This window comes from Bufo gargarizans, unplaced genomic scaffold (genome assembly GCF_014858855.1).
Source record: "Bufo gargarizans isolate SCDJY-AF-19 unplaced genomic scaffold, ASM1485885v1 original_scaffold_1523_pilon, whole genome shotgun sequence".
Classification (NCBI taxonomy): Eukaryota; Metazoa; Chordata; class Amphibia; order Anura; family Bufonidae; genus Bufo; species Bufo gargarizans.
Window position 1 is genome coordinate 66,655 of NW_025334395.1, and position 16,416 is coordinate 83,070.

At 45.6% G+C, this 16,416-nt stretch overlaps 1 protein-coding gene across 1 annotated transcript in view; it reads right to left on the reverse strand.

Annotated features, from left to right (window-relative positions):
• LOC122923371 (dnaJ homolog subfamily B member 6-like) overlaps window positions 1-16,416 on the reverse strand; it is a 106,428-nt gene that overhangs the window by 48,653 nt on the left and 41,359 nt on the right. Inside the window, exons 7-8 of the mRNA XM_044274161.1 lie at window positions 11,219-11,363; window positions 961-1,031 (exon numbers count right to left, since the gene is read on the reverse strand). Of these exons, the coding sequence (XP_044130096.1) occupies window positions 961-1,031; window positions 11,219-11,363 (216 nt within the window). The remainder of the gene's footprint in view (window positions 1-960; window positions 1,032-11,218; window positions 11,364-16,416) is intronic.

The following is a 16,416-nucleotide window of genomic DNA, read 5'->3' on the forward strand; positions in this document are numbered from 1 at the left end:
AGTAGTGTAGTATCAAGAGGTTCACACAAGAGAAGCAAAAGCAAGTGTGTAAAGAGTGCATCCGGGAATTTTGTCGGAAAGAAATTCCCTTATTTTATACACAGCGAGTGAGGCGGACGTGCCCGATCGTCCGTGCGAGAAGCAGATTTTGTTGTGAGCGTGATCAAAATTACCCACCGACACAAGAATGCTACAAGCACCAAGAATAAAAGAATGCACTACAAACATAAGCATTTATTCAAATCCAACTTTTAGCAAATGACAAAAACATGGAAAATAGTGCTGTCTAGTGCTTGGCGGAGTTACACAACAGCTTTCAGAAAAGTGTGCCGGACTGCCGGCACCCATGCAGTTATAAAACAAACCTGAAAATACAGACACTGGAAATCTGTCAACGCTTCGCATCCTCTAGTGTAACGGAAGGTGTACAGTAAATCATGTTTCGCTGGGAAAGTTGGATTAATAGCAGGCTGGACAGATAACACTTGGTTCACATTTCAAACAAAATAAGTAAAACAAGTCATGCGGTTAGTGAATATTTCATTCACCCACTACTGAAATATCATGGCCCACTTCCCGTTTAACCCTTCCAACTAGCAGGGAGGTCTATAAAGCACTGCGCTAACGCCACCCCACCCGCAACTTTGAAGGTAAACGCTTAAAAGTGCATACAGAAATGTTCGATATTAAGACGAATACCAAAATAACATACTAAAAAAAATAATAATGTGTATGGTCCTATGAACGTGGTCCCAAATTTGAACTGAGAGTCTATGACAAGTACCAGAAACTCTCCACGAGCTTCTTTAAGTTATGTCTTAGAATACGCACAGACAAGTTCTTTAGATTTCTTCAAAAATGTTCCTGATAATCCACAAATGATGCTTGTTTAGGTTAATATTTCTGATACATGCGTGCGTTGAATCTACTTGTTATCCAAGCGTAGCAGCTGCTCCTTACCATTTATTGTTAAGGACTTTAACTGGCCGTCTTCTTCAACTTCAACGCGCTCCTGACCATTTTCAAGGATCCTATAAAACAGACATGACAGAAACATGACTCAAGAATAGAGGAAACCCTTTTCTACGTATAGTTCATGTCAGTGCACCACACTTCTCATACCAAGTTTTCCTATATCGAGGTTACACAGAATTAGTACATGTTGTACCGCACTTTTGACCATATATTTAGTGGCACTACGTGGATGACTACTTTATGCGTTTGTTTTCTGGATTTAAGTAAATTACTTTAAGGGGTTGATTCATCAGGAAATATCTTTGTGAAATGTGGTTGGGTCCCAAGATTGACTGTCGCAGGTCCAGCGCTATTGTCAGGGGAAGCTTTTAGTTATCCATTTGCTCTGCACTAGTCACTGCAGGAGAAATGTGGTATTACACCGTGTAACAATGATTTAGCTACTGAGAGAAACCTGCGATTTATACCAAGATGAGCACTCCTGACACATCTAGATTGTAAGTTATACATTCAAAGCCTATTCAGTTATAATATTCACTCAGGCTGATGTCAGCAGTAAGTATATAAGGCAAGCTGGACATATTTTGATAAAGTGATCTGTTATAGTGCTATCCGTTTTGAAACTTAAGATGGATAAACGTAAAGGTGTTAACGATCCAGACAATTTCTGCTACATATGTGGCAAATACATTACTTATGATCAGCGCAAGAATCTGACAGAGCGTCTTGCAGCTTGGGATGCATTTGTGGTAGAAGTGCAGAACTTCCTTGGGAACAGACGAGCTGCAAACTAGGCCGAATTAGTAGACAACATGCTTACAGGATATGAACAACTTGGCTGCCGAATGTCATTGAAAGAATTTCTTACATTCCCATCTTGACTTTTTCCCACCCAATTTGGGACACGTAAGTGACGAACATGGAGAGCGGTTCCATAAAGATATTTCTACAATGGAGAACAGGTATCAAGGCCACTGGAATCCGAACATGATGGGGGACTACTGCTGGTTTTTGCAACCGGAAAATATGACCATTTACAAGCGCAAAAGCAGATGCCTGAAGCACTTTTGCACAATATTAAAATTTTTCGAGTGTCAACTGTAAAAAGATCAGGGTGCCAGTGCAGAGCTGTTGATACTTTTAGGCACTAAGCTGCGGTCGAAACTCATTATGACGTTCAACTGTCCTAATAACACATGGAGAGGCTGCCTTATTAACTCAACTTTAAGGGCAGCCTAAAACGAGTAACCCAAGCAACACTGACAATCACCTTTCTAAAAAACGTCTTGGTGCACCTGCTGCCTGACCTGAAGTTGTTTGTTCACCTTACTGCTGCAATGCAATGATGGGATGTTCACCTGGAGGTCAAGGCAGCAGCCGATATTCATCCCTACAGAGAATACTCCCATCCACTGTAGGTGTCTGGAAAGCAGCAAAAAGTACCTGGCTCCTTTTCTGAAATGCCCATTTAAGGCTACTTTCACACTAGCGTTCAGAGCGGATCCGTTCATATAATGCAGACGGTGGCTCCGTTCAGAACGGATCCGTCTGCATTATATTGTCAAAAAATGTTTAAGTGTGAAATTAGCCTGAACGGATCAGTCCAGACTTTTACATTCAAAGTCAATGGGGGACGGATCAGTTTGAAGATTGAGCCATATTGTGTCATCTTCAAACGGATCCGTCCCCATTGACTTACATTGTAAGTCTGGACGGATCCGCTTGCCTCCGCACGGCCAAGCGGACAACCGAACGCTGCAAGCAGCGTTCAGGTGTCCGCCTGCTGAGCGGAGCGGAGGCTGAACGCCGCCAGACGGATGCATTCTGAGCGGATCTGCGTCCACTCAGAATGCATTAGGGCTGGACGGAAGTGTTCGGGTCCGCTTGTGAGACCCTTCAAATGGAGCTCACAAGCGGACAGCCGAACGCTAGTGTGAAAGTAGCCTTAATAGCTTCATGCATTCCCCACGTAATATTTCTACAGCATCTATGTCTCATTATTTCAGGTAGAACCTATGAATTAATTGCTAATAGTCTGCCGTAAGGGTACAGATTGGTGGTAACCAGTTAGGGGGTGTCCCTGCACAGACTGACAATGGCAGCACTGATTGGATAGAGTCAGACTGTGCAGGAACAACCGCCCCCCCCCCCCCCCCCAAACTAGTTACCTCCCCTCTGTACCCTTACTGCAGACTGCTAGCAATTCATTTATATCTTCTAGTAGAAATAAAGGAATGGCACAGAGTCATAGGAATAGATGTTCCAGAATTACTACATGGGGAATGCATGAAGCTATTAAAGGAGTTGTACAAGTTATGCAAAATAAAGCACTGTAAATCTGATGGGGAGCAAAATATACCATACATAAGCTACGCAAAAAAAAAAAGAAAAAAAAAAACATTTATTCACTTCCCTAATTTTGTTCTGGCTCCTTTGTTTAAATGCCGTTGCAGAGCTGTGGGGGCGTGTAACAATATAAGGTTTTCCTTATGAATATTTGTGGGTATTAAAGACTGCCTTCCCCCTCCTCCAGAGCTCTGCAAAGGGAGTGAATACAATTGCTGCCCTGCCTGCAGTCTGCTGTGATACTCCTGTTCTGTGTGGGACTACAAGTTCCAGCTGTACAGTACAGTCCCATTGCTGATACCCACTTGTTCAATGCTCCGCAGACACTTCTTCACAGCCAGCAAAGGAGTACAGAGGAAAGAACACCTCTGGTCTTTGTCAGCGCTGTGCTTGCAGGGTGAGGAGATCCTGTGCACAGCATCTGTCTCCCAGCAGCTGCTCAGTACCTGAAGCAGAGCCTCCAGCTCAGAGTCTGCGCTGCAGATGGTAAAAGGGGTTAAACTCTGCTGAAGAATCCAGTGGGAGGGAGACATCTAGTGGACAACTCAGCCAGCAGATCAGGCAGTGCAGGGGGCATGGCCTGTCACTCCAACCAGCACAGCCTTCAGTGACGTTCTGTGCGCAGAGGCAGACCTGCTTCACAGGTCATGTCACCCCCAGCTAAATGGGAGAGCATGGCCACTGTAGATGAAGGAAATTAATTGAATACCCCCAACACTAGCTTAGTTAGAAACAGGGGGGGGAGGGTGACTTGGACAACCCCTTTAAGACAAATATGTCAGGAGAGGCGACAGGTCCTCTTTATGCCATTCATGTAAACCTGACAATCCCTTTTAAAGAGATTTTGCCAGCAGTTTTGACCTTGCTAAACTGCTGATAGCACTAGGCAGGGTCTGGGGTCATGAAACAAGTTAATACAGAGAACACTTCACAGAAAAGCTCCACCCCGGACACAAGGGGTTGTGCCAAGTTTTAAAGTTATCCCCTAACTGATCGGTGGTGGTCTGACTGCTAGGACACACAGCGATCCCACTCCTTTGATCTGATGGGGCAGTAAGTCAGGCACATCCTCCACCGCTTCATTCATTCTCTATGGGACCATTGGAAATAGAAGGCTGTATTCGGCAATATCCAACAGTCCCATAGAGAATGAATGGCATGGAGCATGATAGGCCTGCTGTTTTATAAGATCTGTGGAACGGGACCCCTATTCTCGAGATCCGTAAGGTGGCCCAGCTGTTAGACAAAGTCAAAAACCTGGCACAACGCTTTTACAGGAGCAGAATCTGGAATAAAAACGCCTATTCACTGTATTCCTGAAAATAAAAGCTCTACAAAAGGCATGTTTGTAGCCCTTTGACCAGCCCCTACCTAGTGCTGTCAGCAGGTCGGCACAACCAAACTACTAAGACTCCATTCAACATTTATTAGGCATTTCCATGCTTTATGAAGAAACAGTTTCACAACATAATAAATTCCTAAGTGACTCTGGATCAACAGGATAACAGGCTGAACTGGATGGACAGAGGGCTTTTTCCAGCCTATGTAACAAATCTTTTAATATAAAAAAGGAAAACTGGAATAAAAAGTGGAAACAGTAACTACTATAGGTAATGATGTCTACACAAAATATGAAAGCTGGGAAACTCCGTGAAGGCGGCTGCGCTGGACAGCCGCTGTGCTATAGAAATCTTTTGTTTTAGTGTGGATATGGCTTATTCTTTAAAAAAAAGATTAGTCAATGTTCTGTACAAAAAACCCATAAAGAAAACGGATTGTAACAAAAATAAGGAAATGCCAGTCACGCCCGAGACAGCTGGGTATGACATTTATTGCAGTCACACGTCCTGTCTAACTAGCACATTTTGGGTATTTTGCCATCGCTCTGCTGGATTCTGTAACCGTACATTCTCTGTCAGCCATTAGGACTATTAGCACTTCCTGGTGTGATGTCAGAGCTGTGACATGGGCTTTTACCCAGCAGATGTCTCTCCCTTTATGATTCCCATCCGCTCTCATTTAAAAGGGATTGTCTGTTCCTGACATTGATGAACTATCCTCAGGGTAGGTTATCAATATCACATGGGCGGATCGGACTCCTGCCACATAGCCGTATGAAGACTTGTTTTTGCGGGACAAGTTGTGCTTTCTAATGGCACAAGTTAATATTGCATAGCACGTAGTGGGAAGCTGGAAAAAATTCCAATTGTGGTGGAATACCACCACAATTATGGGTTTTGATTTTACAGTGTTTACTATGCAGTAAAACAGACTTGTGCTCTTCATTCTCCGGGTCAGTACGATTATGGCAATACCACATATGTATAGATTTTTTTTGTGCATTTTAATACAAAAAAAAAACAAAACAAAAAAAACAAAAAAAAAAACACAATTGAAACCTTATCACCATATTCTGACCCTTATGACTTTTTGTAGTTATGTGTACAGAGCTGTGGGGGGGTCAAATTTTTTGTGGGATAATCTGTACTTTTCTTTGACATCATTTTGGGGGTTTTGCATGACTTTAATCACTTATTTAATTTTTAACAGGAGTTGACGCGACAAAAACTAAACATCAAGTCGACCATTTTGCCTTTTTTCTGTTTCACCTTATGTGAACAGCTCTCTGTACACAGAAATGGGGGGGGGGGGGGGGGGGGGGGAGGTGTTATCAGCGACTATAGCACTGACTGTGTATTAGGTATCGGCCAATAAGGGTCCATTCACACGTCCGCAATTTCGTTCCGCATTTTGCAGATCCATTCATTTCTATAGGGCAGCACGATGTCCGTGGAATTTTTTTCTGCTTATTATGTGAAGGGGGATCGCCTTCTCAGCCGCTGGCACTCCGTCTACACATGATATACAGCGGTGCTGCCCAAATCTTTTCATTCTATTTATATCTTTTACTTATATTTTGGGGGGTGGGGGGGGGGGGAAATAGTACTGGCTGCCATGGTGGATTCAAGGAAACGGAATTAGGGAGCAAAAGAGATCTATCCGAGTGTTTAGTTTGGAAGCAAATAAATCTATTTCGGGATGACCCCATCTTTCAGATATCCTTTGAAAGATCCTCCTGTTCAGGGACCATTCTCCCGGATCTATTCTCTCTCTGCTCAGGTAGTCTGCCACTGTATTTTCAAAATCCTTTTAAGTGGACAGCGGAGAGCGATAAGGTGTTTCTTTCTGCCCAAGAGAAGATTCTTTTTGCCACTTCTAGCAGGCTGGACTTTGTCCCTCCCTGGTGTCTCAGATATGCCACCGTTTTGGTGTTGTCAGACAGGATCTTTAGATGCTGATCTTTTAACAAACTTTCTCCTTTTGTTATGGCCTTGAGAACTGCATATAGTTCTCTGAAGTTGGATAAATTTCTTTTTATGTCCTCTGGCCAGGTCTCCTTTTTGGCTCCCCAGCCCTCGAGACTTGAGCCCGTTATTACTTGAACCTCTGGATGGTTCCGCCAATCCAGTCCCTTGAGTAGCCTTTCCCTTTGTTTCCACCAGTTGAGATCTGATTTCACAGACTTTGGTATCCAGATCAGTCTGTCCAGGTCTCCCCGTCTTCCATTCCCTCAGGATCCAGCCCTGGGTTATTCTCGTGTGGCTCTGGCACCAAGGTACTGAAGGTCGGCAGGCAGTTAGGCTTCCTAATAAGCTCATAGCTTCCCTGATGGAGCATCTGTGAGATCTCAAACTCCACGACCTTCTTTATCAGAATCTGTTTTGTCATGAGGAAGAAAGGTTTTTAGTAAGGTTGAGTCCAGTTCTACCCCTAGGAACCTTATTCTCCTGGATGAAGTGAGTGTGGACTGTTTGTTAATAATCCAACCGAGATGCGTTAGTTTCTGAAAACCTGCGAGTTGCCAATAGGTTTTCTTCTTCTGTCCTGTCGAGAATCAGAAAGTAGTCGCGGTATGGAATGATCGTTATGCCCTCTGCGAAGATAAGCCACCATCTCTACCACGAGTTTTGTAAAAATTCTGGGAGCAAAAGAGATGCAAAATGGAAGAGCGACGTACTGGAAGAGGTGGATCGAACCGTGTGAACCGCAGGAGCTTCCTGATGCGAGGAAGGAGGTCCCGAGGTAAGGGAGGAGCGCAGGCCCCAGCATAGGCCGGGACGAGGGTCCTTGTTGCTCCATGCTGTCCAGCCTTAGCCCCTGCCGCGGGAGGACAGCAAGAGATTCCTGTAGGAGACAATCTTGAATAGGATACTTCAACCCTCCCGACAGGAGGGCTCTCCACATGTTGGTCCCTGTAGGGGCAGAAAAGCACTGAGGAGGTGAAGGGGTGGGGGGAATTTCAACTCTCTTCATGTGTTCCTGCCCCTACAGAGGTCAAGGGTCAAATCTCAGGATTTTGTACATTATCGGTATCTAACCTTACCGATATACAGATGATGCTTATGGTAGCGCGCACTAGTATGCATCGGGTGCCATGAGTGGGGAAGAAGCGCAGCAAACGCTTCTGATACTCACCCTCCCTGGTCTTTTTTGATGGGGCCCGCGCTGCACTGTCCTGCACTAGGACCTGACGCTGCAGCAGGTGACAGTGCAGCGCGGGCCGGACAACACAGGGGAGCAAGACGCCAGAGCTGGAGCTGAAGAGCCACGGCGCAGGAGGAGGAGGAGTTTTTATTTCATTCATCTGAGGTCTGATAGGGGTTAATAAAGTAAAGTCAGTGAGGAGGGGGGGGATGGTGTGGAAATTGGCATTTGGCACTAGTATATTATAAATGTATTATAATTTATTAATTACATTTCTAATATACTAGTGCCAAATGCAAATTTCCACCACCTTACTGTATAAGACGCACCGGCCCATAAGACACCTAGGTTTTTGGGGAGGAAAATAAGAAAAAAAATATTTTTAACCAAAAAGGTGTGCTGTGTGTATGGAACTAATGGTGGTCTGTGGATGGCACTATTACTGGGGATCTGTGGATGACGGACACTGTTATTGGGGGGGGGGGGGATCTGTGGATGACGGACACTGTTATTGGGGGGGGGGGGGGGATCTGTGGATGACGGACACTGTTATTGGGGGGGGGATCTGTGGATGACGGACACTGTTATTGGGGGGGGGATCTGTGGATGACGGACACTGTTATTGGGGGGGGGATCTGTGGATGACGGACACTGTTATTGGGGGGGGGATCTGTGGATGACGGACACTGTTATTGGGGGGGGGATCTGTGGATGACGGACACTGTTATTGGGGGGGGGGATCTGTGGATGACGGACACTGTTATTGGGGGGGGATCTGTGGATGACGGACACTGTTATTGGGGGGGGGGGATCTGTGGATGACGGACACTGTTATTGGGGGGGGGGGGATCTGTGGATGACGGACACTGTTATTGGGGGGGGGGGATCTGTGGATGACGGACACTGTTATTGGGGGGGGGGGGGGATCTGTGGATGACGGACACTGTTATTGGGGGGGGGGATCTGTGGATGACGGACACTGTTATTGGGGGGGGGGATCTGTGGATGACGGACACTGTTATTGGGGGGGGGGGATCTGTGGATGACGGACACTGTTATTGGGGGGGGGAATCTGTGGATGACGGACACTGTTATTGGGGGGGGGGGATCTGTGGATGACGGACACTGTTATTGGGGGGGGGAATCTGTGGATGACGGACACTGTTATGGGGGGGGGGATCTGTGGATGACGGACACTGTTATTGGGGGGGGGATCTGTGGATGACGGACACTGTAATGGGGGGGGGGGATCTGTGGATGACGGACACTGTAATGGGGGGGGGATCTGTGGATGACGGACACTGTTATGGGGGGGGGGGGGGGATCTGTGGATGACGGACACTGTTATGGGGGGGGGGGGGGATCTGTGGATGACGGACACTGTTATGGGGGGGGGGGGGATCTGTGGATGACGGACACTGTTATGGGGGGGGGGGGGATCTGTGGATGACGGACACTGTTATTGGGGGGGGGGGGGGGGGAGATCTGTGATGGACACTTATGGGCGGATCTGTGGCTTGCACTGTCATATATGTGTCATCCACAGACCCTCCCAGCCCATAACTGTCATCCACAGATCCCCCGCCACTCCAGAATACAAATATAAGATGTCTTATTCAATTAATAGTTATTAAACATGACCCCCCAACTCCTAATAGTACCGTACATCCTAACCTCTTCAGTACAATGGAGGCAGGCAGGCCGGGCGGCCTGCGCGTCACTCACTGACGTCACTTGCCTGCGCCGCCTGCTTCATTCATAAAGTAGGCGGCGCAGGCACGTGACATCAGGGAGTTACGCTGCCACCCGCCCGGCCTGCATTGGACTGAAGCGCTTAGGATTTAAGGTAGTATTAGGAATAAAGGGGCATATTTAATAACTATTAATTAAATAAGACATATTATATTAGTATACCGGAGCGGCGGGGTGGGGCTATAGTACAGTGACTGCACCGCCGCTATTGCCGGCCCCCAGCTCCTCCTCCCAGTCCCTACCCGAGTCCCAGCTCGCTTTACATCGCAGCCTGCGATGTAAAACTGACAGCATTTGCCGTTTCCACCACCTCAGTGATATATAGCGCGATCCCTAGTGTGTATACAGAGAAAGTAGCTGTCGGTCACCAAGAGTTAGAAAATACAGTTTACTGAATCTTTTCACAGACAGATATCTGCTCAGTTCCTCCTCCATAACATGCTGCCTGCAGATTGCATTGCATTTTGCAGTGACAGATCCCATTTAACCAGTCCCATATAGCCCCTATTCCTTCCATCTAGTATTTTTATTTTTATTAAATAGATTTTTTTTTTTTTTATGAATGACAAGACTTCTGAATATTTACAGACAGAGAAACCAGAGCAGTCAGACCCCTTACTGATCAGCCACTGAAGGAACCTGACACTACAAAATGCAATGTGACACTGCAGGCAGCATGTTAGAGACCACGAGGAGCTGTGGGAAGAGATTCAGTTTCGCTCTTCTTTTTCTAACTTAAGACATCCCTGTGAACAGCTTTAAGTACATGGGAAGGTCTCAGTGACTGACAGCGATCTGTAAATACACAAGGAATTATATCAGTCACGCATAAGACCATCCCCATGAACAGCTTTCAGTACATGGGGAGGTGTGAAAGGAGTTCTCCGGGAATTAAGAAAATGAAGATACTACTTTATTATAAATATATTCCCAAATACCCCTCAGTTATAATGGCTCATTTTGTCCGGAGAGCATTCAGGAGAAATAAAATGGCCGCCACACAAAACTGCTGCATTTGAACATGTCCAAACTATTAAATAAAAAGATTTTTCTGTGTGGTGAACGGTGCAGCCAATCACTAGCCTCAGCAAGAGGCCAGCGACTGGCTGCAGTGGTCACATTGTCAACATTGCATCACTGCTGCAGCCGGGTTAACTCAGCCTTGCCAGGGGATCAGGACAGGATCTGTTAGATAACCATCTATGCTTTACAGCAGGTTGATTGGATGTGCTGTCTGGTTTCCTAAACCAGGACAACTCCTTTAACTACAAGCTGCTAAACAGTTAGAAATGTGTTGGGCTGTGAGGGCCCATCACACTTTCACAATAGCCACTTTAAAAATATGTCAGGAGCAGTGGAGAAAGGTTAGAAGCAGCAAAATGTTGCAAACATTTTCAACGTTTGCACACCAGGAAACTGGCATACTGCCTTAGTAAATGAATCTCTGAATGTTAAGATGCAGCATAAGCACATAATCCATGGAAGTTTGACAACTTCGTAAATGATGATAGACCAAGTGCTATGACTTTACTACGGTATGGTATGGGAAGGGTGGGGGAGACAACCACCAGATCAGGTCAAGACAACTGTGTCAGCAACAAACCTGAACAAGCAGCACACACTACCAACAATGAAGCAATAGATTAGAGCGGAAACGTACCTCTTAGTCGTAATTTTCCTGCCATTTATCATTTTGGTTGAAGTAGATACAGATTTGAAGTTGCCCATTCCAGAACCCCCGAAAGATGAAGAGGAGAAGGAAGTAAAACCACCATGCCCCAGGGGACCAAAGGATGAAGTAAAACCTGTTTTTAATGATTTAAAAAAAAATAATATATATTACCTTAATGAACTTTACAGAATACAGAAAGTTTCTAATGTGAGATTTTTAACCCTTTCACGTCTAAGGATGTATTAGACTTTAAAAACTTGCCATGACTAAAATATAAGGGTGCAGCCTTTGATATCCTATACAGCATCTACTGACCCCAGTGTGATACATGGACTTTTCGTCATCATACTTAAAGGGAACCTGTCACCGGGATTTTGTGTATAGAGCTGAGGACATGGGTTGCTAGATGGCCGCTAGCACATCCGCAATATCCAGTCCCCCATAACAATTTGATAGATATGCAAATTAATTCATCTCAGGTTAAAATATATATATATATATATATATATATATATATATATATATACACACACACATACATACACACAAAATCTTTTATTTTATTTTTTTACAAAAAGCACACAGAGCTATGGGGACTGGGTATTGCGGATGTGCTAGCGGCCATCTAGCAACCCATGTCCTCAGCGCTATACACAAAATCCAGGTGACAGGTTCCCTTTAATGGGGTTGTCCACTATTACAGACCTTTTGCTCAGACCCCACCACATCCTCTGCATTTGGAGGAAAGAAGGTTTGTACATAAACATAGTAGAGGATTCTTTACGGTAAGAGCAGTGAGACTATGGAACTCTCTGCCTGAGGAGGTGGTCAGTACAATAAAGGAATTCAAGAGGGGCCTGGATGTATTTCTGGAGTGTAATAATATTACATGCTATAGCTACTAGAGAGGAGTCGTTGATCCAGGGAGTTATTATGATTGAGTCGGGAAGGAATTTTTTTATTCCCCTAAAGTAAGTAGGGAAAATTGGCTTCCTCAGTTTTTTTTTTTTTGCCTTCCTCTGGATAAACTTGCAGGACAACAGGCCGAACTGGATGGACAAATGACTTTTTTTTCAACCTTATTTATTATGTTACATCACCATACCTGCAGAGAGAAGCATACTTAAGGTACTTTCACACTAGAGTTTTTTTTTTCCGGCATAGAGTTCCGTCACAGGGGTTCTTTTCAGGAAAAGAACAGATCCGTCATATCCCCATGCATTCTGAATGGAGAGTAATGCATTCAGGATGTCTTCAGTTCAGTCATTTTAACTGATCAGGCAAAAAGATAAAACCGTAGCATGCTACGGTTTTATCTCCGGCCAAAAATACTGAAGACTTGCCTGAATGCCGGATCCGGCATTTTTTCCCATAGGAATGTATTAGTGCTGGATCCGGCATTAAAAATGCCAAATCCGTCCTTCCAGCCTGCGCAGACCAGTAAAAATGTGGGGGGGGGGAAAGATACAAGACGGATCGGTCTGTTCACATGACAAGCGGAGAGACAGATCCGTTCTTGCAATGCATTTGTGAGATACTCATCCGGATGCCTCTAACAAATGCTTTCAGTCACATCCAGATCGGCGGATCCGGCGGCAGTTCCGACGACAGAACTGCTTGCAAGATGACACTGCAGCAAGTGTGAAAGTAGCCTTAGTCTACTTTCACACCAGCGTTTTTTGCTGGACCCATCATGGATTAGCAAAAACGCTTACCTCATGATAATACAACCGTCTGCATCAGTTATGACCAAATCCGGTTGTATTATCTTTAACATAGCAATTATGGATCCGTCTATAAAACCACTGTAAGTCAATGGGGGGCGGATCCGTTTTCTTTTGTGTCTTGCTCCGTATCCCAAGACGCACTCAAAAATGCTGCTTGTTGTGCTTGTGTGAGTCACGGGAACGCAATGCATTCCGTTCCCTTCAGTTCAATGACAATGAATGGGGACAAAACGGAAGCGTTTCCCTCCGCTATTGAGATCCTAAGACAGATCTCAATAGCGGAAAGGGAAAACGCTAGTTTGAAAGCAGCCTTACCTGCTCCCCGCTGCTGGGTTCCAGCTCTGCCAGTCCTGTTTGACAGGGACCAAGAGCCCACTTCAGCCAATGTCTTGCTGCAGCAATATGTCTCCCCATACATCATGTCACTGGGTCACATTCTGCTTGGGGGACAGATCACTAGTGTTGCCAGTCACTGGCTGCAGGGGCACACATGACCCCCATCCATTCCCAAAACGCACAAGGAGGGATCTCAGCAGAGCAAATGCAGGGATGGATCGGAGGAGCCAGAGCCAAGTGGCAGGCAGCAAATAAGTGGGTTTCCCTACACAGCTACAATATAGGGTGGGATCTGACCGAAAGCTGGACAACCACTTTAAATAAATATGTCAGGCACTTCCTTTTTCAGAAGCTGACCTGTTTCTGTGGCTTCGCGAAGCTTCATATGCAATTATTCTGTCTTTCACTGTATCTGTTTAATTACTAAAATCCAAGTGAGTTTTTGAAATAAAAAGCAGTAGTACATTATGCCAGGACTCCTAGAAGAGACAATTAGTCCTGATTATCATGCAGGAGGATTGGCAGGTTTCTCTATATATATGGGTGTATAGATTGTTGCTAATCATTGTATGTGAACAGAGTAACAGGGAATCTGTCTCTAAGGCATCCTGGCATGATTTAGGGCTCTTTCACACCTGCGTTATAGTCTTCCGGCATAGAGTTCCGTCGTCGGGGCTCTATGCCGGAAGAATACTGATCAGGATTTTCCTAATGCATTCTGAATGGACAGTCCGTCCTTCAGGATGCATCAGGATGTCTTCCTGTTCCGGAACGGAACGTTTTTTGGCCGCAGCAAATAGCGCAGCATGCTGCGCTTTTTGCTCCGGCCAAAAATCCGGAACACTTGCCGCAAAGCCGGATCCGGAATGAATGCCCATTGAAATGGCATTGAGCCGGATCCGGCCTTAAGCTAAACGTCGTTTCGGCGCATTGCCGGATCCGACGTTTAGCTTTTTCTGAATGGTTACCATGGCTGCTGGGACGCTAAAGTCCTGGCAGCCATGGTAAAGTGTAGCGGGGAGCGGGGAGCAGCATACTTACCATCCGTGCGGCTCCCGGGGCGCTCCAGAGTGACGTCAGGGCGCCCCAAGCGCATGGATCACGTGATCGCATGGACACGTCATCCATGCGCATGGGGCGCTCTGACGTCATTCTGGAGCGCCCCGGGAGCCGCACGGGCGGTAAGGATACTGCTCCCCCGCTCCCCACTACTACTATGGCAACCAGGACTTTAATAGCGTCCTGGCTGCCATAGTAACACTGAAAGCATTTTGAAGACGGATCCGTCTTCAAATGCTTTCAGTACACTTGCGTTTTCCCGGATCCGGCGTGTAATTCCGGCAAGTGGATTACACGCCGGATCCGGACAACGCAAGTGTGAAAGAGGCCTTAGGCCCCTTTCACATGAGCAAGTTTACTGCACATTGCGCCCGCACAGAATCCGAACCCATTCATTTCAATGGGTCTGTGTACATGAGTTGTTTTTCACTTGTGCTTTGCGTGAAAAGCGGCATGTTCTATATTCTGTGTTTTTCACTGATGGTTGCTATGAGATGTCGTTTGTAAAGAGTTTATCACGCGCGTGAAAAACGCATCAATGCGAATTTCACCCACGCAAAAAAAAAAAAACAAAAAAAAACAAACACACACCACGAACCACTGAACGCAATCAGACAAAACTGAAATTGCTTGCGAAATGGTGCGAGTTTTCCTGAACGCATCCGGACCTAATCTGTATTGTTTGTGTGCAAGAGGCCTTAGGCCTCTTTCACACGGGTGTTACGGATTGGGGCCGGATAGGATGCGGGTGTGTGGCGGGGAAATCGTGTGAGTGAGCACACAATTTTAGTCAGTTTTGACTGTGATTGCGTTGTGTGGTTCAGTTTTTTCTGCGCGAGTGCAAAGCTTTTTGCACGCGTGTGATAAAAAAACTGAATGTGGTACCCAGACCCGAACTTCTTCATTGAAGTTTGGGTTAGGTGTTCTGTAGATTTTATTATTTTCCCTTATAACATCGTTATAAGGGAAAAGAATAGCATTTTTTAATACAGAATGCTTAGTAGGTGGTCAATAGAGGGTTAAAAAAAAAACACCACCACTCACCTCCTCCATAGCTGCCGGTCTCTGCTCTTTCTTCAGGACCTGTGGTGACGTCACCGAGCTCATCACATGGTCCATCACCACGGTGATGGACCATGTGATTGACGTCACCACAGGTCCTTTAGCCGGCAGCTCATGATTAAAGACGTAAGAAGATATCGGCAACTACGCGATCAAGAGGAGAAGGTGAGTTATTTTAATTTTCTTAATCCCTCAATCCACATTTTACTAAGCATTCTGTATTGAGAATGCCATTTTCCCTTATCACAATGTTAGAAGGGAAAATAAAGATCAGGGCCCCATCTCAATCGTCACCTAGCAACAATGCGTGAAAAAAAAAAAAAAAAAAAAAAAAAAAAAAAAAAAAAAAATCGCATCCACACAACTATCGCAGAGCCCCACTTCTCTCTATCATATCATGCGCTGCAGAAGAACCCACCTAACATGTTTTAACTTCCAGAGACCAGCATTTTTTTCCCAGAGGCTAAAACCTTCTGCTTGAAAAAGTGAAACCTAAGTCAACTGAGAAACTATAGGTATTTTTGGGTTCAAAAGAGCCTGTGCTTGATTCCTGTGCTTGTACAGATAAGGCTACTTTCAAATTTGCGTTCAGAGCGGATCCGTCTGGGGTCTGCACAGACGGATCCGTTCATTTAATGCAGACGATGGGATCCGTTCAGAACGGATCCGTCTGCATTATATTTTAGAAAAAAGTGGGAAAGTAGCTCAGACGGATCCGTCCAGACTTTACATTGAAAGTCAATGGGGGACGGATCCGTTTGAAAATGTAGCCATATTGTGTCAACTTCAAACGGATCCGTCCCCATTGACTTATATTGTAAGTCTGGACGGATCCGTTTGCCTCCGCACGGCCAGGCGGACACCCGACGCTGCCAGACTGATGCATTCTGAGCAGATCCGCATCCACTCAGAATGCATTAGGGCTGGACGGAACCGTTCGGGGCCACTTGTGAGAGCCTTCAAACTGAACTCACAAGCAGAGCCCTGAACGCTAATGTGAAA